Source organism: Calidris pugnax, unplaced genomic scaffold, assembly GCF_001431845.1.
Source record: "Calidris pugnax isolate Ruff unplaced genomic scaffold, ASM143184v1 scaffold359, whole genome shotgun sequence".
Taxonomy (NCBI): Eukaryota; Metazoa; Chordata; class Aves; order Charadriiformes; family Scolopacidae; genus Calidris; species Calidris pugnax.
Window position 1 is genome coordinate 34397 of NW_015091071.1, and position 25176 is coordinate 59572.

Consider the following 25176-nt stretch of genomic DNA (forward strand, 5'->3'; position numbering starts at 1 on the left):
AGGACAGGCTGAGGGAGCTGGGGTTGTTCAGCCTGGAGAAGAGGAGGCTCCGGGGAGACCTAATAGCAGCCTTCCAGTACCTGAGGGGGGGCTACAGGAAGGCTGGGGAGAGCCTGTTTAGAAAGGCCTGCAGTGACAGGACGAGGGGCAATGGCTTCAAGCTGGAGGGGAACAGCTTTAGACTGGAGATGAGGAGAGGGTTCTTCACTGGGAGGGTGGTGGAGCACTGGGACAGGTTGCCCAGGGAGGTGGTGGAGGCCCCTTCCCTGGAGATATTCAAGGTGAGGCCTAGTGAGGCCTGATGAGGCCCTGGGCAACCTGGTCTAGTTGGGGGTGTCCCTGCTGACTGCGGGGGGGTGGGACTAGATGGCCTTTGGAGGTCCCTTCCGGCCTGGACAATTCTATGATTCTATGATCCTCTGCTTCCAGGAGGGAAAAAAAAACTCCTTTAAATCCTTTTTTTTTGTTTTTAAGGTGGGGTGTTCGAAGCACGAGGTGAGCAAACCCTGTCAAAGGACTGGTGGGGTGTTAATAACGAGCCTTATAATAATTAAATAGGGAGAAATCCACCGTATCCAGGTGCTGAGGTGAGAGGGAACAGGGGGTGATGCTCCAGCCCGGGATTGTTCATGGCCAGGAGAAAGGGTTAAACCCCCCCTTCTCCCCAGTTCAGGGATATGTAAATATTCCAAACAAATCTCACCACAAATCTATTAGAAAAGGTCACTCCATCAAGGAAAATGTGAATAAATACCCTGCCTGGAGTCCAAAAGAGCCAGTTGGACCGTGCCCTAGGAATGGGGAAAGGAAAGGAGCGGCAACGGCAAGAGCCCCTCACTGGGAGAAAAAACCATCTATATTAAAGAAAAAAAAATTAAAAATATATATAAATCCATGTTCTGACCCAGCAGTATCCAAGCACCGTGCCGTTCGTGGTGGCAGGGAGAGAGGAGAGGTTAAAAAGAGCCCTTTGCTGTCACGGATTGAATGTGAGGGTGTTTGGAGAACCTTGGAAAATGTTAAATAATCCATGAGCTCCGTGGAGATAAAGCCCCGGGGGCAGGACGGCACCCAGGGAGAGGGAATTATCACCCAGGGACTCCCTGGAAGGTCTTTGGGGTGGGGAAGGAGATGCAGAGATTATTTTATCCAAAACTTTTAGTTTTCAACACCCAGGAGGAAGCACGGAGCCAAATTCCAGGAGAGGATGCTCAGAGCAGGACGCTGCCTCGTTGAGGGGGGGTCCCAAAACCCCCTCATCCCCTGGGCTGTATCTCCCCAGATGTTCCTCTCTGAGGAGAACCCCCCTCAACCCTCAGTGCTGCCTCCAGCTCTGGGGCCACGGGAGACCCCACCAACCCAGTGCTGCCTCCAGCTCTGGGGCCACCACCAGCAGAAGGACATGGAGCTGTTGGATGGGGCCTCCCTGGAGATGCTGGGAGGGCTGGAGCCCCTCTGCTGGGAGGGGGGGCTGAGAGAGTTGGGGGGGTTCAGCCTGGAGAAGAGAAGGCTCCGGGGAGACCTTGGAGCCCTTTCCAGTCCCTCAAGGGGCTCCAGGAAAGCTGGATGCTCTTGATGAGGGACGGGAGCAATGGGACAAGGGGGAAGGGTTTTGAGCTGAAAAATGGGAGATTTAGGTGAAATAATTGGGAAGAACTTTATTTTGAGGGTGGTGAGAGCCTGGCCCAGGTTGTCCCGAGAAGCTGTGGCTGCCCCATCCCTGGAGGGGTTCAAGGGCAGGTTGGAGGGGGCTTGGAGCAACCTGGGCTGGTGGGAGGTGGCCCTGGATGGAACTAGATGATCTTCAAGGTCTCTTCCAACCCAAACCATTCCATGATTCCATGATTTGGGGACCCAAAGCCTTTGGGAAGAGCATCTGTGCACCAGGATGACCTTGGAGCAACCTGGGCTGGTGGGAGGTGGCCCTGAATGGAACTAGATGATCTTCAAGGTCCCTTCCAACCCAAACCATTCCATGATTCCATGACTCTCCAGCCATTGTATGTCCAGGGCAAATCCCACCAATCATGGAGCCTGTGGGTCACTCTTCAGCCCCAGCACAGTCATTGTACGTCCAGGGCAAACCCCACCGATCACGGAGCCTGTGGGTCACTCTTCAGCCCCAGCAGGGTGGCTCCAAACCATTAATTATAAAAAAGAAGGAACCAAAGCCATGAGAGCTCTTGGTTGTGCCCAAAGGTGTCGGGACACGGCTCTGTGGGGTATCTGTGGGTGCATTATTTCAGAGCTGAGGCCATCACACTCTTCAGGCATCACAGGAATGTGTTATCAACACCAATAAATACCCTGCTCCAGAGGATCTCCTTTGGGCACCCCATGGACACCACGTGTGGGACCCAAACCAGGACTTTTCCAGCTCCTGCTCCCTCTCTGGGAGAAGGAGGTTTCTCAGGAGGGTTTCCAGCTTGTGGTCCCTCAGCAGAGCATCCCATCAAGACAACTCAGCCCAAGTAACCTGCATCCCAAGAGGTTTATATTTAGGTGGCCAAGAGCAAGACCTGCTTTTGGATGAGTCTTCAACAGCTCTTGAGCAGCCCATGGCCCTCCCATGGCATTTTATGGGGCTTCTGCTGAGGTGCCCATCTCCAAACCATCAGTCAGGGCACGTCTATGCACGAACCCATGGGGAATAAACCCATCCTCGACATGAAGCGGGTCACCCCGCAGCCACCCTGTCCCAAAAAGGATCCCAAAAGTCACCAAAGACCATGGTGGCACCGTGGTTGGATCTCAGTGGTCCAGGTTCTCTGGAATTGCACCTCAAAGATCACCCAGGCTTGGGCAGAAGGTCTCCCCAACCACCATCAGCATCAGGGCTGCTCACCTGGACCCCACAGACACCAAAACCAAGTCCCTTATTTTACTGGGAGGCTCTGGAACGGGTTTCCTTCGAGTAAGAGCATCCCAAAGCCCAGACCAGAGGGACTGAAGGCACCAAGAACCGAGCACAAGAGGGTTTTCTTACTCCTCCGGCACCTTTGGCCACATCTCGGGGTAATAAAACATCAGATTTGGGTTCAGGATTCTCCAAAAGTTGGGTTGTCCTCAAGGGCTGCTGGGGATTATTTTCCACAAGCGTCCGGATCCGTCCAGGCTGTTTTATTTACATTCCATCCAGGGGATAAGGAAAAAAAAAAACCACCAAAAAAGCAAAACCAGCGTCAAAAGCCCAAAGGGGGGGGGAAACCGGGGCCATCTGCAAGGAATTGGAGCGTGTCGGGGTTGGGGGGGGAGGAATTTTATTTACAGGAGCGTTAATTACAATAAAACTACCGGGGGAAGAGCTGCACCCCGGGCACGGGAGGACACAGAGCTTATTCCCAAGCAGGAAAGTTAAAAAAACCCCTTTTAGCCTTATTTTTCTTGCTTAGAGACGTTCTTCACACAATCACAGAATGATTTGGGGTTGGAAGGGACCTCTGGAGATCACCCAGTCCCATCCCCGGCCAGAGAAAGTCCCACAGGATCAAATCCAGGTGGGGTTTGAATGTCTCCAGAGAAGGAGACCCCACCACCTCTCTGGGCAGCCTCTGCCAGGGCTCTGCCACCCTCAAAGTCAAGAAGCTCCTCCTCATGTTGAGAAGGAACTTCTCACATCCCAGTTTGTGCCCATTTCCTCTTGTCCTGTCCCTGGGCACCACTGGAAAAAGCCTGGCCCCATCCTCCTGACCCCCACCCTGGAAGGATTTCCAGGCCTTGAGCAGATCCCCCCTCAGCCTTCTCTTCTCCAGACTCCAAAGCCCCAAGTCCCTCAGCCTTTCCTCCCCAGAGAGATGCTCCAGGCCCCTCAGCATCCTCTTTGTAGCCCTTTGCTGGACCCTCTCCAGCACTTCCCTGTCCTTCTGGAACTGGGGAGCCCACAACTGGTCCCAGTGCTCCAGCTGGGGCCTCCCCAGGGCAGAGCAGAGGGGCAGGATGACCTCCCTTGAGGTTCTCCACGCTCTTCCTCATGCCCCACAGGATGCCATTGGCCTCCTTGGCCACCAGGGCCCATTGCTGGCTCCTGGGCATCCTTGTTGTCCCCCAGGACTCCCAGGTCTTTCTCCTCAGAGCTGCTCCCCAGCAGGTCACCCCCAACCTCTCCTGGTTTTGGGGGGTTCTTCCTCCCCAGGGGCAGCACCTGACACTTGTCCTGGTTGAACTTCATCAGGTTCCTCTCTCCCCAACTCTCCAACCTGCCCGGGTCTCTCTGGATGGTGGCACAGCCTTTCTGGGGTGTCACCCCCCCACCTCCCAGTTTGGTGTCACCAGCAAACTTGCTGAGGGGACATCCCATCCCTTCACCCAGGTCATCGATGAATATATTGAAGGGGACTGGACCCAACACTGACCCCTGGAAATGTCCACAGAGAGTCTGACCAAAGGCTGTTGGTTCCCTAAAAGTGGCTTTAACAGCTGCTAAAGGAATACATTTTCTATTAAAGTGGTGAAATGGGGCTTTGCTGAATCCTGATCCCGGTTCCTCGATGACCAGGAAGAGGGAGAACAGAGGATGGTGGCAACATGCGCCCCGGCACTCGGACCTTCTCCTCAAGAGGTCAAACTTCCCCAACGTCCACAGGCCAAGACCAACACAACCAGTTGGGACACTGGAATCCACCTCCTGGCCCGTAGATCAAGCTCCTGCCATTGGAGGATGCAGCTTTGCCCAGGAATTACCAGTATCTCACAGACTTGTGGACTGGTTTGGGTTGGAAGGGACCTTTAAAGGTCATCTTGGTGCACACACGCTCTTCCCAAAGACTTTGGGTCCCCAAATCATGGAATCGTGGAATGGTTTGGGTTGGAAGGGACCTTGAAGATCACCCAGTTCCATCCAGGGCCACCTCCCACCAGCCCAGGTTGCTCCAAGCCCCCTCCAACCTGCCCTTCAACCCCTCCAGGGATGGGGCAGCCACAGCTTCTCTGGGCAACCTGGGCCAGGCTCTCACCACCCTCCAAATAAACAAGTTCTTCCCAAAATCTAACCTCAATCTCTCCTTTTTCACCTTAAAACCCTCCCCCCTCGTTCTATGGCTCCCCTCCCTCATCAAGAGTCCCCCCCAGCTTTCCTGGAGCCCCTTGAGGGACATCATGAGAAGATCTCAACTCTTCACACCTCCTTAAAACAGGACTCCTCCATTCTGCTCCTCAACCTGGCAGCCCAGCCTGAGCTCCGGTATCCAAATCAAGCCAAAAATCAAAATAATTGACATTTTATCTCCTTCTCCCTCCCCAGGAAGCTGAAATAGGACCAGGGGTGGGATGTACAACCCCCCCTCCAACCCCTCCAGGGCAGACCCCGGCTGGGGAAATCGAGTTGCTGGAGTCCACGGGTGATAAAAAAATGAAATGTGGGGCACGAAGGGAGAACGTGAGGAAAACGCCGAAGCTTCTCCTGGAAAACAGACACCGATGGCTCCAGGAACCTCTTCCCATGAGCAAACCCATACTCAGCAGAAATAAAACCATTTAATTCTTCCTCTCAGAGGCAGGAGCCCGGCCAGGGTCAGGTTTGAGAGCGACCAGCCCCACCGCTTGCATCAGAGCTGGTTTTTTGGCTAAATAAAGGACTTTTCTGCCACTTTTGGAGGTGCTAATAAAAAGTCCTGGCTGGAGGGGAAGCCGGCCCCACCACTTGCATCAGAGCTAGTTTTTGGCTAAATAAAGGACTTTTCTGCCACTTTTGGAGGTGCTAATAAAAAGTCCTGGCTGGAGGGGAAGCCCCCAGGCTCCACCAGCCGCCCCCCCGGCTGTAGCTTCTAATACTAAAGGTATGGAGGGAGGAAGAAACAAAATCCCATCTGGTTTTGGGGTGGACCAAGAAGGGCAGCAGAAGCAAACCCAATGAGAGCAGGAGCTGAAGGTCTTCCAGAGAAACTCCATTGGGAGAACGGGCCCCGCTCCTCCTCCAACCAAAGGGACCTCACAGACAGGGTGAAACCTCCTCCCAAACCCCCAAAATGTCCTGATTTGGGGTTTCCCACCTGGCAGAGCACGGGGAAGCTCCAGACCCGAGGCGTTGGGCACCTACCTCCTCCTCGCGCTCATATCCACCGGCTCATCGTTGATGTTCTCCTTCCCCGGCCTCCCTGCAGTCCTGCCATCCCCATGGGGCCTGAGGCTCCCGTTCAGCTTCTCCTCGTAGACCTTCACGCCGTCCTGTTTCACCGGGAGCTCGTGGGGCACCTCGATGCCCGAGAGGTCTTTCCTCTTCAGCAGTGCCAACATCTTCAGGCGCTCCATGGCTTCGTGTCCTTCCATTTTCAACCTCTTGGCCAGGACGTCATCCCGATCGTCCGCTTGGTCCAAGCTCCGCTTCAAGAGGTTCAGGCGCAGGGCATCTTCCGTCATTCTGTCCATCCTGAGGTGGACACAAGGACACAATCAGCATTTGGGGCGAACAGAAAACAGGGGTGAACCCCCCCAACCTCTCCCTAGAAATGGTGGGGACCTCCAAGCCCAGGTTCCCCCCACCGCTGCGGCGTGTGGAGACCTGGGGGCTTTTCCTCCCCATCCCAAACCCACCAGGCAGGGAGTTTCCTGAGCAGAAGGAACCAGAGGAACCCCATGAGCAAGAGCACCCCAAAACCCTTTGAGAACAGGGTTGTGGGGGGCACAATCCCTCCTTCAACATCCAAACCCCCCCCGGCTGCCCTTATTGGAAGGGGGAGCTGGGAAAGGCTCGAGTCGTCCGGGGACACGACGAGGACGGATTATTTCTTCTCAAACTACACATTTCCAGCCTTAATTTTTATAAATCTTCACCCACAGGCTTCGTGCCACTTGATTTTTAATTTTTGAGGGGGCTCGACGCACGGTTTGAGCCCCCTGCCCTCAGGAGGAACCCCACGACGCCCCGAGTTTGGCAGCAAGATTCCAAAATACCAAAAATCCCCTTCCACACGTGTTTTTTTTTGTTGTTTTGGGGTTTGGTTTTTTTTCTGCTCTCTCGGGTGAGGAACCTTCTCCCTCCTTCTCCCAACCTCTCCCTGGAAATGGTGGGGACCTCCAAGCCCAGGTTCCCCCCACCGCTGCGGCGTGTGGAGACCTGGGGGCTTTTCCCCCCCATCCCAAACCCACCAGGCAGGGAGTTTCCTGAGCAGAAGGAACCACAGGAACCCCATGGGTGAGAGCACCCCAAAACCCTTTGAGAACAGGGTTGTGGGGGGCACAATCCCTCCTTCAACATCCAAACCCCCCCCCGGCTGCCCTTATTGGAAGGGGGAGCTGGGAAACGCTCGAGTCGTCCAGGGACACGACGAGGACGGATTATTTCTTCTCAAACTACACGTGCTCAGCCTTAATTTTTATAAATCTTCACCCACTGCCTTCATGCCATTTATTTTTAATTTTTGAGGGGGCTCGATGCACGGTTTGAGCCCCCTGCCCTCAGGAGGAACCCCACGACGCCCCGAGTTTGGCAGCAAGATTCCAAAATACCAAAAATCCCCTTCCACACGTGGTTTTTTTTTTGTTGTTTTGGGGTTTTTTTTTGTTTGTTTTCTGCTCTCTCGGGTGAGGAACCTTCTCCCTCCAAGGACGAAGGCACAGACAAGAGCATCTCCACCCACGCTGGCTCCTCGTCTTCCCCGACCGACTCTCCTCCAGGTGCAAAAAAGCCCCGGGGCAAACAGATGCAGTGGAAAAAAAAAAAAAAATGAAATATAAATAAAAGTAGGGGGAAGGAGCCACCACGGAGCCCATCCCAACCCCAGCCCTCTGCTCCCAGGCTGATAAGAAACTACCTACACCAACACAAATCCAAACCAGAAGCCCAGGGAGCTGCTCCACCTGAGAACAAGGCGAGACCAGCTCGGTGAGGTCTCTACGATGACAAACAAGGAGGGAATAAATCAGAATTTAAAACCTGGATGAGTCAAAACCGTCGATAAGTTCTTTTTTGTTTTGCCCCGAGATGAAAGACGAGGCCGAAGCGGCCGCTTCTTGGGTATCTCCAGCTTCAGGTGGAGCTTCCCAAACCTCCTCAGGAGATAAAGCTTCTCCAAACCCAACTTCTGCCAGGAAAAAATGTTCTCCTGGCTCAGTTCTAAATCCTCACTAATTACCCATCTCCCAAAGCCCAGCTGGCACCCAAAGTTCAGCTGCAGCATCGATAGGGTTTTTGAGGGGAGGAGAGAAGGAGAGAGAAGGAGAGAGAGAGGATTCACCCTGGAGAATCCTTCCTTTTCCATAAAATGGGTGCAGCGGCGGCAGAAAAACAAATGCAAATGGGCAAAGCAAGAGGAAAAAAAAAGAAAAAAAAGAGTCCGAGGAAGCCTCCAGCGCAGCCCGAGCTCAAAGAGGTTGCCACGTCCAAGGTGAGCACCTCAAAAGTTCTTTCTACTTGATGGTCTGGTCTCTCTGCAGGAAAACGCACGTCTTCGGCAACCAAATATAGAAAGGCAAGTGTGGGCAAGCCCAGGGAGACACCGAAACGCCGCTTTCTGCCCCCAAGAAGTGACCCCCCGGGGGTTAAACGGGAGCCGCCGAGCGGCGGTGGGTGATTTGAGACCCACCTGGAGAGCCAGGAACCTCACCCGGCTCCAGGAAAGCGCCGAGCTCCAATTAACTGGGCCATGAAAGGGCCTCCCCGGCTGCTTCCTCCACTTGGTGCTCCTGGGAGATGAAAGGAGAAGGAGGAGGAGGAGGAGGAAGAGGAGGAGAAGGAGGAGGGAGAAGGCCAGGTACCTCAGACAAAGGCTGAGACACGGGGAGGGAGCACAGACACTTCCCAACCAGCTGGTGGCTTCAGTGTTCGCTGGAGGACACGGTGAGGAAGCCTCCTCAGATAGTGGTACCCACCCCACGGCGCGGCCAAGTCATCCCATGGGTCCTTCCCTACCAGGAAACTGCTTCATCCCCATCAAATAACCTCCACTAAACTGAATATATCGCTTAAACCACCCCCCCAAAACACCCCCCACCCACCATAGGAGAGGTGGTGGCACCTCAACTGGTAATTCCAAGTTAGGTCTTGGAACTCCAAGCCCTGCTTCACCCACGGGAAAGCGCCGAGCTCCAATTAACTGGGCCATGAAAGGGCCTCCCCGGCTGCTTCCTCCACTTGGTGCTCCTGGGAGATGAAAGGAGAAGGAGGAGGAGGAGGAGGAAGAGGAGGAGAAGGAGGAGGGAGAAGGCCAGGTACCTCAGACAAAGGCTGAGACCTGGAAATGGTGGGGACCTCCAAGCCCAGGTTCCCCCCACCGCTGCGGCGTGTGGAGACCTGGGGGCTTTTCCCCCCCATCCCAAACCCACCAGGCAGGGAGTTTCCTGAGCAGAAGGAACCACAGGAACCCCATGAGCAAGAGCACCCCAAAACCCTTTGAGAACAGGGTTGTGGGGGGCACAATCCCTCCTTCAACATCCAAACCCCCCCCGGCTGCCCTTATTGGAAGGGGGAGCTGGGAAAGGCTCGAGTCGTCCAGGGACACGACGAGGACGGATTATTTCTTCTCAAACTACACATTTCCAGCCTTAATTTTTATAAATCTTCACCCACTGCCTTCATGCCATTTATTTTTAATTTTTGAGGGGGCTCGACGCACGGTTTGAGCCCCCTGCCCTCAGGAGGAACCCCACGACGCCCCGAGTTTGGCAGCAGGATTCCAAAATACCAAAAATCCCCTTCCACACGTGGTTTTTTTTTTGTTGTTTTGGGGTTTTTTTTGTTTGTTTTCTGCTCTCTCGGGTGAGGAACCTTCTCCCTCCAAGGACGAAGGCACAGACAAGAGCATCTCCACCCACGCTGGCTCCTCGTCTTCCCCGACCGACTCTCCTCCAGGTGCAAAAAAGCCCCGGGGCAAACAGATGCAGTGGAAAAAAAAAAAAAAATGAAATATAAATAAAAGTAGGGGGAAGGAGCCACCACGGAGCCCATCCCAACCCCAGCCCTCTGCTCCCAGGCTGATAAGAAACTACCTACACCAACACAAATCCAAACCAGAAGCCCAGGGAGCTGCTCCACCTGAGAACAAGGCGAGACCAGCTCGGTGAGGTCTCTACGATGACAAACAAGGAGGGAATAAATCAGAATTTAAAACCTGGATGAGTCAAAACCGTCGATAAGTTCTTTTTTGTTTTGCCCCGAGATGAAAGACGAGGCCGAAGCGGCCGCTTCTTGGGTATCTCCAGCTTCAGGTGGAGCTTCCCAAACCTCCTCAGGAGATAAAGCTTCTCCAAACCCAACTTCTGCCAGGAAAAAATGTTCTCCTGGCTCAGTTCTAAATCCTCACTAATTACCCATCTCCCAAAGCCCAGCTGGCACCCAAAGTTCAGCTGCAGCATCGATAGGGTTTTTGAGGGGAGGAGAGAAGGAGAGAGAAGGAGAGAGAGAGGATTCTCTCACCCTGGAGAATCCTTCCTTTTCCATAAAATGGGTGCAGCAGCGGCAGAAAAACAAATGCAAATGGGCAAAGCAAGAGGAAAAAAAAAGAAAAAAAAGAGTCCGAGGAAGCCTCCAGCGCAGCCCGAGCTCAAAGAGGTTGCCACGTCCAAGGTGAGCACCTCAAAAGTTCTTTCTACTTGATGGTCTGGTCTCTCTGCAGGAAAACGCACGTCTTCGGCAACCAAATATAGAAAGGCAAGTGTGGGCAAGCCCAGGGAGACACCGAAACGCCGCTTTCTGCCCCCAAGAAGTGACCCCCCGGGGGTTAAACGGGAGCCGCCGAGCGGCGGTGGGTGATTTGAGACCCACCTGGAGAGCCAGGAACCTCACCCGGCTCCAGGAAAGCGCCGAGCTCCAATTAACTGGGCCATGAAAGGGCCTCCCCGGCTGCTTCCTCCACTTGGTGCTCCTGGGAGATGAAAGGAGAAGGAGGAGGAGGAGGAGGAAGAGGAGGAGAAGGAGGAGGGAGAAGGCCAGGTACCTCAGACAAAGGCTGAGACACGGGGAGGGAGCACAGACACTTCCCAACCAGCTGGTGGCTTCAGTGTTCGCTGGAGGACACGGTGAGGAAGCCTCCTCAGATAGTGGAGAAGGCCAGGTACCTCAGACAAAGGCTGAGGCACGGGGAGGGAGCAGAGGCACTTCCCAACCAGCCGGTGGCTTCAGCGTTCGCTGGAGGACACGGTGAGGAAGCCTCCTCAGATAGTGGTACCCACCCCACGGCGCGGCCAAGTCATCCCATGGGTCCTTCCCTACCAGGAAACCGCTTCATCCCCATCAAACAACCTCCAAGTCGATACCTAAACTGAATATATCGCTTAAACCACCCCCCCAAAACACCCCCCACCCAACACAGGAGAGGTGGTGGCACCTCGACTGGTGATTCCACCGAGTTAGGTCTTGGAAGTCCAAGCCCTGCTTCACCCACGTGACTTCATCCCCATCAAACGACCTCCACTAAACTGAATATATCGCTTAAACCACCCCCCCAAAACACCCCCCACCCAACACAGGAGAGGTGGTGGCACCTCGACTGGTGATTCCACCGAGTTAGGTCTTGGAAGTCCAAGCCCTGCTTCACCCACGTGGGTATTTCACGTCATGTTCCGACACCGAGAGCAATATCACTGGGAAGCAGCAAAATAAAGGAATATTAACACACACAAAAGGAAGTTCAGGCTTCCCCCAGCGCACAGCGGTCTTCTTCTGGCCTTCAGAAGGGTAGGGAGATGGACCTGAGCTAGGAAAATCATCCCAGCGTGGTAAAATCGTCCCCTTTTTAAAAGATATGGAAGGTGACATCGTCACCTCGAGGTGCCGCATCCAGGAGAACCTGACAAGGACCAAAAAAATCTCAATGGATCCAAAGGGAGAGCTGCTGGGCTCAGATGGAGCCATAACCCTTCATAGGCCATTACTTAAGCAAGTCCAAGCCCCACCATGAAGGGGGAGAGGAGTTTGTGTTTCCTCTGAAGACCCCCAGCACCCTCTGAAGGTCCCTTTGACCCGCCAAGTGGGAAAAGGGAAGGAATTCCCTGCTGGTAACTGGTGTGGAACTGGGTTGCCCATGGGATCTCCTCCCGTCGGAGCCAGAAATGAAGCCACCAACGGAGGCAGCGGCAGGATCTGCGCCAAGAGATGGATCCAAGGTCCACCATCACCACCACCGAGACCCCGGGGAGACACAGCGGCGGCACCAAAGGAGAACAAACCCTCTGCTCATCCCCTCCGAGAGGCAGAAGGTCTTTTTCCACCTCCCTTTCCCAACGGGAAGCCCAGAGACCAACCGGTCCCACCACCAAGGTGGGTTTTTTGGGTGTTCCTCACCCAGGTGGACCCATCCTGCTCCATCCATCACCAGAGCAGTACCACCTTCCCTGAGCATCAGTGAAAATCCAACTGGGATTTTCCAGCTTGGCCATCACCGAGAGATGGAGAAGGAGAGACAGGATCTGCACCGAGTGATGGATCCAAGGTCCACCATCACCACCACCGAGACCCCGGGGAGACACAGCGGCGGCACCAAAGGAGAACAAACCCTCTGCTCATCCCCTCCGAGAGGCAGAAGGTCTTTTTCCACCTCCCTTTCCCAACGGGAAGCCCAGAGACCAACCGGTCCCACCACCAAGGTGGGTTTTTTGGGTGTTCCTCACCCAGGTGGACCCATCCTGCTCCATCCATCACCAGAGCAGTACCACCTTCCCTGAGCATCAGTGAAAATCCAACTGGGATTTTCCAGCTTGGCCATCACCGAGAGATGGAGAAGGAGAGGTTTGTGTGTTGGAAAATCACGGAAACACCAAGAAGAGGAAAACATTGGGTCGGAAAAATCAAAGACTGGGCCAAAGAGGGACCACCATGCCAAACCAGGACCCCATGGCCACCCCTCAGAGGGATTTTGGCAGCGTCCTCGAGCACAGTCCTCGAGGGAAGGAGGGAGAAGAACCAGGAAGAGGAGCCTTGCTCACGGAGACGCCGAATCCGAAGGGTTTCCAACCACTTTTTCCCCTTTGAACGTAAGCGGCTTCGGCGCCGGAAACAAATCCCAAGGGGCCTTATCAGAAACAGGTACCACAAGTATTTAATCCTTTCAAGAGGAGGCTTTTTCCAGGCTCTGGGCAGGAGCACGTGCTCGCAGCCAGATTCAATAAAAATTAAATTAGGCTTCAGGTTCTTTATTGAATGGGGGGCCCTTCAGCGCCGAGGCCGGAGCTGCCAGGAAAAGGGGTGGGGGGGGAAGGGAGAAATTGCAGCTTTCCTGGGAATTTCCAGAGCACCTCGACGACGGAACTGGGCCAAGCAGGGGGGGGTGGGTGGAAAAGTGCTCGACTTCAGGCAAAAAGCAGCAAAAAGGAGGAGGAATTCTTTGGGCCGCGGGGTATCCGAAGGTTGGGAGGGTGAGGAGCCAGCCCCATGGAGATTAAACCTTTCCAGTTTGACCAGTGAAGGAGAACTGGTTGGGGAGCATCCCCCGCTTTATCACCCACCTGGAATTAAAAAATTGGATTTTTTCTCCCGATTTGAGCCACTTGGAGGAAGGAACCAGCCTCCTTAATGGGGTGGGAAGAGGACGAGGCCCTTCGGCCGCTCCGGAGGGTGTCACCCCTGAAGGAGGGGAGGCAACGGGCACATCTTCCCCCCCCTCCCAAAAAAAAAAAACCCCAAACCAGCTCATCCAGCCTCTCCTGCCTGGGGCAAAAGGCTCCCGGAGAAGCTGGCACATCCCGGGAAACAGGCTCTCCCTCTCACTTCCCTAAGGAGCTTTATTTAAAAATAAAATCATAAAAAAACAAGCAAAAAATGAAACAAAATTCTCAAACGGTGGCAAAATCCCCCCCCAGGGGAAACCAAGAGAGTTGGAAACCAGGGGTTTGTTGCCGACTCGATACAGACTGTAATTATCTCCAGTTGCAGGTTTTCCTGAATATCCAAAAAAATAAAAAGCTGGAGTAGGTTTAGAAGGAAAATATAAAAGGCTCCGAGGGAGGAGGAGGAGGAAGATGGGGAAGGAGAGGGACAGGAGAGGAGAGGGAGGGACACGGGGTGGTCTGAGAGATGAAGAGCAGCATCGTCAGCGCGACCGGAGAGGTGAATGTTTGAGGAAAAAAATAAAAAGCCTTCGAGGAATCCCAGGAAAACTTCTGGAGCCGAGTGGGAGAACCTGGAGGACCTCACTGTCCCGGTGCTCCACGGACAAACAGACACGGTGAAGTCACTCGGGGCACAGATGGTCTCCCCAAAGACATTTGGGTCCCCAAATCATGGAATCGTGGAATAATGGAATGGTTTGGGTGGGAAGGGACCTTGAAGATCATGCAGTTCCATCCAGGGCCACCTCCCACCAGCCCAGGTTGCTCCAAGCCCCCTCCAACCTGCCCTTGAACCCCTCCAGGGATGGGGCAGCCACAGCTTCTCGGGGCAACCTGGGCCAGGCTCTCACCACCCTCACACCAAAGAGCTTCTGCCCCACATCTCAGCTCCATCTCCTCACTTTTGGTTTAAAACTCTTCCCCCTCCTCCTATGGCTCCACTCCCCAAACACCATCCCTGGAGGGATCTCAAAGCCGGTGCTGAGGGACACGGGGCAGTGGTGGGTTGGGCAGTGGTGGGTTGATGGTTGGTCTTGATGAACTTGGAGGTCCCCTCCAACCCAGGGAAGTGGTGGAATGGCCAGAGCATCACAGAACGTTTGGGGTTGGAAGGGACCTTCAAGACCATCCAGTTCCATCCCTTCTAGTGGAAGGGACATCTCCAATGACACCAGGTTGCTCCAAGCCCCCTCCAACCTGCCCTTGAACCCCTCCAGGGATGGGGCAGCCACAGCTTCTCGGGGCAACCTGGGCCAGGCTCTCAAAGTAAACAAGTTCTTCCCAAAATCTAACCTCAATTTCTCCTTTTTCACCTTAAAACCTTCCCCCTTCATCCCATCGCTCCCCTCCCTCATCAAGAGTCCCTCCCCAGCTTTCCTGGAGCCCCTTGAGGGACTGGAAGGGGCTCCAAGGTCTCCCTGGAGCCTTCTCTTCTCCAGGCTGAACCCCCCCAACTCTCTCAGCCCCCCCTCCCAGCAGAGGGGCTCCAGCCCTCCCAGCATCTCCGGGGAGGCCCCATCCAACAGCTCCGTGTCCTTCTGCTGGTGGTGGCCCCAGAGCTGGAGGCACCACTGGGTGGTGGTGGGGTCTCCCCAGAGCGGAGAAGAGGGGCAGAATCCCCCCCCTCACCTTTTAGGGGTGCAGCCCAGTGGGTGGGGGGGTTCCTGGGCTGCCAGGGACCCCTAGGGAAGGGGGGGTGGTTGTTTTTGTGTGTGGAAAAGGGAGAAGATCCCAGCCTGGTGCCACCTCGGGCTCCGTCAGGGGCTGAGCATCCCCAGCTCCTCCAGCTGCTCCTTTGGCTTTGGGCGGTTTCATTCCTCCGCCGCTCGAAAGACAGGTTTGCCCTTCCCAGACAAACAAAGCAGCCCCAATTTTCCATTTATATTTGATACCGGCACCCACGAGGAAAAAAAAAAAATAAAAATAAAAAAAACCAACCAAACCGACACAACTATTTAAAAAAGTTGGAACGAGTCAGTTGGGCCAATAAAAAGAAGAATATTATACTGGAGAAGCGAGTCTATCCGGGGAGGAGATATCGCCGGAACGGAGAAATATCCCTCTGAGATTTCCCCCAGGAAGGTGGGACGAAGCACCAGGAATTTGGCAGCTTCAGCTGAAGTGAATTCCTGCTCCAGTTTATCCCGGGAAGCCCCAGGAGGTTCCAGCCCCTTCCCTTGGTTTTCTTTCAGGGCCCCTCCGTGGTGTCAAACCCCCACTTTTGGGCTCTACGTGCCCGAGCGAATCGTCCAGCTGCTGTGCCCAGCCTCTGACCCTCCAGGACTAATTGATGGGTGCTAATTGATAGGTGCTAATTGATCGCCCCGCGCTCGGAGCAGCATCAACCCCACCGAGAGTCAGTCGAGATGGGACTTGCTCCCAAACTCCAGCCCTGGGAAGGAACCAGCAAAGGCTCCTCTTCTCCTCCGCTCCAGACCCTGCATGAGGGATCCCTGATCCACCACGAGGGATCTCTGACCCACCACGAGGGATCTCTGACCCACCACGAGGGTCTCTGACCCACCACGAGGGTCTCTGATCCACCATGAGGGATCTTTGATCCCCTACAAGGGATCTCTGATCCCCCATTAGGATCTCTGACCCACCGGGAGGGATCTCTGATACCCCATGAGGGATCTCTGATCCACCAGGAGGGATCTCTGATCCCCACAAGGGTCTCTGATCCACCAGGAGGGATCCCTGACCCACCACAAGGGATCCACGATCCCCTACAAGGGGTCTCTGACCCACCACGAGGGATCTCTGACCATCACCAGGGACTCTGATCCACCAGGAGGGATCTCTGACCCACCAGGAGGGTCTCTGACCCACCACGAGGGATCTCTGACCCACCAGGAGGGATCTCTGATCCCTCATGAGGATCTCTGACCCACCAGGAGGGTCTCTGATCCACCATGAGGGACCTCTGACCGCCACCAGGGACTTTGATCCCCCATGAGGATCTCTGACCCACCAGGAGGGATCTCTGACCCACCAGGAGGGATCTCTGACCCACCACGAGGGTCTCTGACCCACCAAGAGGGATCTCTGATCCCCTACAAGGGATCTCTGATCCCCCATGAGGATCTCTGACCCACCAAGAGGGATCTCTGATCCCCTACAAGGGATCTCGGATCCCCCATGAGGATCTCTGACCCACCACGAGGGATCTCTGACCACCACCAGGGACTCTGATCCACCAGGAGGGATCTCTGATTCACCATGAGGGACCTCTGACCCACCACGAGGGTCTCTGATCCACCAGGAGGGACCTCTGACCCACCAGGAGGGATCTTTGATCCCCTACAAGGGATCTCTGACCCACCAGGAGGGATCTCTGACCCATCAGGAGGGATCTCTGACCCACCAGGAGGGATCTTTGATCCCCCATGAGGACCTCTGACCCACCACGAGGGATCTTTGATCCCCCATGAGGATCTCTGACCCACCACGAGGGATCTTTGGTCCCCCATGAGGATCTCTGACCCACCACGAGGGATCTCTGATCCACCATGAGGATCTCTGACCCACCACGAGGGTCTAGGGAAGGGGGGGTGGTTGTTGTTTTGTGTGGAAAAGGGAGAAGATCCCAGCCTGGTGCCACCTCGGGCTCCGTCTTTTAGGGGTGCAGCCCAGTGGGTGGGGGGGTTCCTGGGCTGCCAGGGACCCCTAGGGAAGGGGGGGTGTTGTTTTGTGTGGAAAAGGGAGAAGATCCCAGCCTGGTGCCACCTCGGGCTCCGTCAGGGGCTGAGCATCCCCAGCTCCTCCAGCTGCTCCTTTGGCTTTGGGCGGTTTCATTCCTCCGCCGCTCGAAAGACAGGTTTGCCCTTCCCAGACAAACAAAGCAGCCCCAATTTTCCATTTATATTTGATACCGGCACCCACGAGGAAAAAAAAAAAATAAAAATAAAAAAAACCAACCAAACCGACACAACTATTTAAAAAAGTTGGAACGAGTCAGTTGGGCCAATAAAAAGAAGAATATTATACTGGAGAAGCGAGTCTATCCAGGGAGGAGATATCGCCGGAACGGAGAAATATCCCTCTGAGATTTCCCCCAGGAAGGTGGGACGAAGCACCAGGAATTTGGCAGCTTCAGCTGAAGTGAATTCCTGCTCCAGTTTATCCCGGGAAGCCCCAGGAGGTTCCAGCCCCTTCCCTTGGTTTTCTTTCAGGGCCCCTCCGTGGTGTCAAACCCCCACTTTTGGGCTCTACGTGAGTGAGCGCATCGTCCAGCCGCTGTGCCCGGCCTCTGACCCTCCAGGACTAATTGATGGATGCTAATTGATAGGTGCTAATTGATCGCCCCGCGCGCTCGGAGCAGCATCAACCCCACCGAGAGTCAGTTGAGATGGGACCTGCTCCCAAACTCCAGCCCTGGGAAGGAACCAGCAAAGGCTCCTCTTCTCCTCCGCTCCAGACCCTGCACGAGGGACCTGTGATCCACCACGAGGGATCCCTGATCCACCAGGAGGGATCTCTGACCCACCACGAGGGTCTCTGATCCACCAGGAGGGATCTCTGATCCCCTACAAGGGATCTCTGATCCCCCATGAGGATCTCTGACCCACCAGGAGGGATCCCTGATCCACCACGAGGGACCTCTGACCCACCACAAGGGTTTCTGATCCACCAGGAGGGATCTTTGATCCCCTACAAGGGATCTCTGACCCACCATGAGGGACTCTGATCCACCAGGAGGGTCTCTGATCCACCACGAGGGATCTTTGATCCCCTACAAGGGATCTCTGACCCACCAGGAGGGTCTCTGACCCACCACGAGGATTTCTGACACACCACGAGGAATCTTTGATCCCCTACAAGGGATCTCTGACCAGCCACGAGGGATCTGTGATCCCCCATGAGGATCTCTGACCCACCACGAGTGCTCCCAAACTCCAGCCCTGGGAAGGAACCAGCAAAGGCTCCTCTTCTCCTCCGCTCCAGACCCTGCACCAAGGGTCTCTGATTCACCAGGAAGGACCTCGGATCCACCACAAGGGTCTCTGACCCACCAGGAGGGATCTCTGATCCCCACAAGGGTCTCTGATCCACCAGGAGGGATCCCTGACCCACCACAAGGGATCCACGATCCCCATGAGGGTCTCTGATCCACCAGGAGGGATCTCTGACCCACCAGGAGGGATCTCTGACCCACCACGAGGGTCTCTGACCCACCAGGAGGGATCTCTGATCCCCTACAAGGGATCTCTGATCCCCCATGAGGATCTCTGACCCACCAGGAGGGATCCCTGATCCACCACGAGGGACCTCTGACCCACCACAAGGGTTTCTGATCCACCAGGAGGGATCTTTGATCCCCTACAAGGGATCTCTGACCCACCATGAGGGACTCTGATCCACCAGGAGGGTCTCTGATCCACCAGGAGGGATCTTTGATCCCCTACAAGGGATCTCTGACCCACCAGGAGGGTCTCTGACCCACCACGAGGATTTCTGACACACCACGAGGAATCTTTGATCCCCTACAAGGGATCTCTGACCCACCACGAGGGTCTCTGATCCACCAGGAAGGACCTCAGATCCACCAGGAGGGACCTCTGATCCACCAGGAGGGTCTCTGACCCACCACGAGGGTCTCTGATCCCCACGAGGGTCTCTGACCACCACCAGGGTCTCAGATCCACCAGGAGGGATCTTTGATCCCCTACAAGGGATCTCTGATCCCCCATGAGGATCTCTGACCCACCAGGAGGGATCTCTGACCCACCAGGAGGGATCTTTGATCCCCCATGAGGATCTCTGACCCACCAGGAGGGACCTCTGATCCACCACGAGGGTCTCTGACCCACCAGGAGGGATCTCTGATCCCCACAAGGGTCTCTGATCCACCAGGAGGGATCCCTGACCCACCACAAGGGATCCACGATCCCCATGAGGGTCTCTGATCCACCAGGAGGGATCTCTGACCCACCAGGAGGGATCTCTGATCCCCTACAAGGGATCTCTGACCCACCAGGAGGGATCTCTGACCGCCACCAGGGACTCTGACCCACCACGAGGGATCTTTGATCCACCAGGAGGGATCTCTGATCCCCATGAGGGTCTCTGATCCACCAGGAGGGACCCCTGATCCCCTACAAGGGATCTCTGACCCACCAGGAGGGATCTCTGATCCCTTACAAGGGATCTCAGATCCCCTATAAGGGATCTCGGATCCCACATGAGCATCTCTGACCCACCATGAGGGATCTCTGATCCACCAGGAGGGTCTCTGATCCACCAGGAGGGATCTTTGATCCCCCGAGCGAATCGTCCAGCTGCTGTGCCCAGCCTCTGACCCTCCAGGACTAATTGATGGGTGCTAATTGATAGGTGCTAATTGATCGCCCCAGGACCTCAGATCCACCAGGAGGGACCTCTGATCCACCAGGAGGGTCTCTGACCCACCACGAGGGTCTCTGATCCCCACGAGGGTCTCTGACCACCACCAGGGTCTCAGATCCACCAGGAGGGATCTTTGATCCCCTACACGAGGGACCTGTGATCCACCACGAGGGATCCCTGATCCACCAGGAGGGATCTCTGACCCACCAGGAGAGATCCATGATGATCCCCATGAGGGTCTTTGACCCACCACGGGGGATCCCTGATCCGCCAAGAGGGATCTCTGATCCACCTGGAGGGATCTCTGACCCACCAGGAGGGATCTCTGATCCCCTACAAGGGATCTCTGATCCCCCATTAGGATCTCTGACCCACCGGGAGGGATCTCTGATACCCCATGAGGGATCTCTGATCCACCAGGAGGGATCTCTGATCCCCACAAGGGTCTCTGATCCACCAGGAGGGATCCCTGACCCACCACAAGGGATCCACGATCCCCTACAAGGGGTCTCTGACCCACCACGAGGGATCTCTGACCATCACCAGGGACTCTGATCCACCAGGAGGGATCTCTGACCCACCAGGAGGGTCTCTGACCCACCACGAGGGATCTCTGACCCACCAGGAGGGATCTCTGATCCCTCATGAGGATCTCTGACCCACCAGGAGGGTCTCTGATCCACCATGAGGGACCTCTGACCGCCACCAGGGACTTTGATCCCCCATGAGGATCTCTGACCCACCAGGAGGGATCTCTGACCCACCAGGAGGGATCTCTGACCCACCACGAGGGTCTCTGACCCACCAAGAGGGATCTCTGATCCCCTACAAGGGATCTCTGATCCCCCATGAGGATCTCTGACCCACCAAGAGGGATCTCTGATCCCCTACAAGGGATCTCGGATCCCCCATGAGGATCTCTGACCCACCACGAGGGATCTCTGACCACCACCAGGGACTCTGATCCACCAGGAGGGATCTCTGATTCACCATGAGGGACCTCTGACCCACCACGAGGGTCTCTGATCCACCAGGAGGGACCTCTGACCCACCAGGAGGGATCTTTGATCCCCTACAAGGGATCTCTGACCCACCAGGAGGGATCTCTGACCCATCAGGAGGGATCTCTGACCCACCAGGAGGGATCTTTGATCCCCCATGAAGCCATGAGGGATCTCTGACCAGCCATGAGGGATCTCTGATCCCCCATGAGGATCTCTGACCCACCAGGAGGGTCTCTGATCCACCATGAGGGACCTCTGACCGCCACCAGGGACTTTGATCCCCCATGAGGATCTCTGACCCACCAGGAGGGTCTCTGATCCACCATGAGGGACCTCTGACCGCCACCAGGGACTTTGATCCCCCATGAGGATCTCTGACCCACCAGGAGGGATCTCTGACCCACCAGGAGGGATCTCTGACCCACCAGGAGGGATCTCTGACCCACCAGGAGGGATCTCTGACCCACCAGGAGGGATCTCTGACCCACCAGGAGGGATCTCTGACCCACCAGGAGGGATCTCTGACCCACCAGGAGGGATCTCTGACCCACCAGGAGGGATCTCTGACCCACCAGGAGGGATCTCTGACCCACCAGGAGGGATCTCTGACCCACCAGGAGGGATCTCTGACCCACCAGGAGGGATCTCTGACCCACCAGGAGGGATCTCTGACCCACCAGGAGGGATCTCTGACCCACCAGGAGGGATCTCTGACCCACCAGGAGGGATCTCTGACCCACCAGGAGGGATCTCTGACCCACCAGGAGGGATCTCTGACCCACCAGGAGGGATCTCTGACCCACCAGGAGGGATCTCTGACCCACCAGGAGGGATCTCTGACCCACCAGGAGGGATCTCTGACCCACCAGGAGGGATCTCTGACCCACCAGGAGGGATCTCTGACCCACCAGGAGGGATCTCTGACCCACCAGGAGGGATCTCTGACCCACCAGGAGGGATCTCTGACCCACCAGGAGGGATCTCTGACCCACCAGGAGGGATCTCTGACCCACCAGGAGGGATCTCTGACCCACCAGGAGGGATCTCTGACCCACCAGGAGGGATCTCTGACCCACCAGGAGGGATCTCTGACCCACCAGGAGGGATCTCTGACCCACCAGGAGGGATCTCTGACCCACCAGGAGGGATCTCTGACCCACCAGGAGGGATCTCTGACCCACCAGGAGGGATCTCTGACCCACCAGGAGGGATCTCTGACCCACCAGGAGGGATCTCTGACCCACCAGGAGGGATCTCTGACCCACCAGGAGGGATCTCTGACCCACCAGGAGGGATCTCTGACCCACCAGGAGGGATCTCTGACCCACCAGGAGGGATCTCTGACCCACCAGGAGGGATCTCTGACCCACCAGGAGGGATCTCTGACCCACCAGGAGGGATCTCTGACCCACCAGGAGGGATCTCTGACCCACCAGGAGGGATCTCTGACCCACCAGGAGGGATCTCTGACCCACCAGGAGGGATCTCTGACCCACCAGGAGGGATCTCTGACCCACCAGGAGGGATCTCTGACCCACCAGGAGGGATCTCTGACCCACCAGGAGGGATCTCTGACCCACCAGGAGGGATCTCTGACCCACCAGGAGGGATCTCTGACCCACCAGGAGGGATCTCTGACCCACCAGGAGGGATCTCTGACCCACCAGGAGGGATCTCTGACCCACCAGGAGGGATCTCTGACCCACCAGGAGGGATCTCTGACCCACCAGGAGGGATCTCTGACCCACCAGGAGGGATCTCTGACCCACCAGGAGGGATCTCTGACCCACCAGGAGGGATCTCTGACCCACCAGGAGGGATCTCTGACCCACCAGGAGGGATCTCTGACCCACCAGGAGGGATCTCTGACCCACCAGGAGGGATCTCTGACCCACCAGGAGGGATCTCTGACCCACCAGGAGGGATCTCTGACCCACCACGAGGGATCTCTGACCCACCACAAGGGATCCATGATCCCCATGAGGGTCCCTGACCCACCATGGGGGATCCCTGATCCGCCACGAAATCCTCCCCCGGCCACGCAGTTCCAGCGACACAAGGTCTCCCCAGTCCCACCCTGCCCAGTAAGAACCAGTTTCCTTACTCAGCTCTGCTCCAGCAGCACGGGGAGTCCCCAGGAGCGGAGCCGACAGCCCTGGAAGAGCCTTCCCGGGTTCCTGCCTCCGAGGGAGAGCCAAAGGAAAAGAAAAGGACAAACCAGACCCGGCGCCCGCTCAGCTCCTCGCGAAGCCCCTCGTCTTCCACCCAGGAGAAGGACGAGGACACGGGGGGCAGCACCTCTGCTCACACCTTCATTTCTCCTCTTTTTTTCTTTGCTTCCAGGTAAAACATCACTTTTATAACCCCACTGCTCGACAGGGCCACCCCGGAGCAGCAGAGGAGGCAACACCATCCCAAAAGGTCCTTTCTGGAGAGGATGGAGCCCCAAAACCAGACCTTTCAGCCCATCCCCTGGTTGTGGGCGCTCGCAGCAGCTGGAGGAAGCCCTTGGGGATGGCTCAGCGCTCGCCGTGAGGATGAGGGTGGTGGTGAGGACATCACCAGGGGGTGGTTCATCTCCAGAGAGAAGAGCAGGTTGGTTGGGGGAGCTCACGCCGAGGTGACGGCACCACCGAGGCCCAAAATCTCCCCCCAGAGGGGTTGAGGGATGAGTCCACAGGAGAGAAAAGGCTCCCCGTGAGGAGCTGAGCCCTGTGGAGGAAGGAGGAGGCTGTAGAAAAACAAAGCTGGAAGGAGGAACTGGGGATATGGTCCTTCATGGAGTTTCTCAGCAGAGTTTTGGGGGGGAAAAAGTGGGAAAGGCCAAATGCCGGCACCATCCGCCGGGAAACGCAGAGAGAGGAGCATCTGCAGGAGCTTGAGGAGACCACAACCATCCTAAACCCCTGGAAAAGGGCTGTTTTCCACAAAGATGAATTTCTCCTCTTCCCAAGTCCATCCAGGTGCAGGGACCCTTCCACCCAACGAGGCTCCACCAGCCCAGAAGGATGAGTTTTTCCTCCCATTCCGGGAAAGACGTAGAGAAACATCCCCACCACCATCAAGGAGATGGTCCAGGAGGGCATCCCATTCCATTGCCAACGCCACCAGTAAATCCCAGTTGAGCAGCTTTGATATTTCCAGGCCATCCCAGTAGATCCAGAGCATCCGGAGAAGCCGGCGGGTCGTGGCATCGTCCTTCCCAAATCCAAAGCTCCGGCCGGATTTCACCCCAGCAGGAAGAAGCCCCACCAGGATGAGAAATTGGGGTCCCCCCCCCATGAAATAAAACCCAAGGGGAAGCGAGAGAATTCGGGAACATTTTTGGGCTGGATTACAGGGAAAAAGGGTCGCAGGGAAGAGACTCAGCAACGGGGGGCACCGGTATCCAAACCCCAACGTTCCCATGTTATCCGGGTTTCCAGAGCGAGGGGGGGGGACATCATTTATATATTGAAAAATATAATATCAGTGGAATAAAAGCCATTTAAAGCCTCATTTTGCAGAGCTTGGGGAGCAGAAATGGCATTTACAGGCGCCGAGGTCCAACCTACCTGAAGGCGTCGGGGGCTCCCGCCGCTCAAAACCCACTTTTCCACCCCAAAATGACCCCGATCGCTTAAAAAAAACCCCCACCGAGCCCACAGGGAAAGTGGGGCAGGGGGGGTTTCCCACTGTTGGGTTTCTCCATCGGTTGGGATGAACTGGGGGGGGTTTGGGGGGTGGTTTAGGGGGCGGCTCCGAGGTCTCGGTTTCCATCCAGGCGGAATTAGGAACTGAGATCGCGGCGGTTAAGGCAAAAAAAAACCCAAAAACCATAAAAAAACTGCATTTGAAGGCGGCACACACACAAAATGGCTGGCTCCCAAGACGAGCATTTCCATACAATACTCTAAAAAGGATAATAACCTAAAAAAAAGGTAATTATACGACTTAACGGCTCGGCGGCCTGAAGGAGAGAGAGCTGTAAGAAGAGGGAGGGAAAATGGGGGTGTAGGGGAAGGAGGGGGGGGGAAATATCAATTATGGGATAAAATCGTGGGGTTTTTTTTGGATTTTCCAACACTCCCCACTTGGGAGTTGTCAGAAGAAATAGTCTGGTGGGGTTGGGATTATGGGGTGAAGAGGAAAACGCTCCGCTCCGGCCCCGTGGAGGGATTTTTTTTGGAGGCAGGTAAAGCAGCAAGAACCCGCGGAGATTTTTAGGGGGAGGATTAAAAAAAAAAATAAAATGAAAAAAAAACTATTCCTCCCACGGCCCTAAAGGAAGAGGCAGCCCTAAAAACCCAGCTTTTAACAAAGAGAGTCTCGGAAAAAGAAGAATTCAAGGAGTAAAAGGAGAGTCATT

At 55.6% G+C, this 25176-nt stretch overlaps 1 protein-coding gene across 1 annotated transcript in view; it reads right to left on the reverse strand.

Annotated features, from left to right (window-relative positions):
• GATAD2B (GATA zinc finger domain containing 2B) overlaps nt 1–25176 on the reverse strand; it is a 39925-nt gene that overhangs the window by 13372 nt on the left and 1377 nt on the right. Inside the window, exon 2 of the mRNA XM_014957049.1 lies at nt 6035–6364. Within this exon, the coding sequence (XP_014812535.1) occupies nt 6035–6363 (329 nt within the window). The 5' untranslated portion in view covers nt 6364. The remainder of the gene's footprint in view (nt 1–6034; nt 6365–25176) is intronic.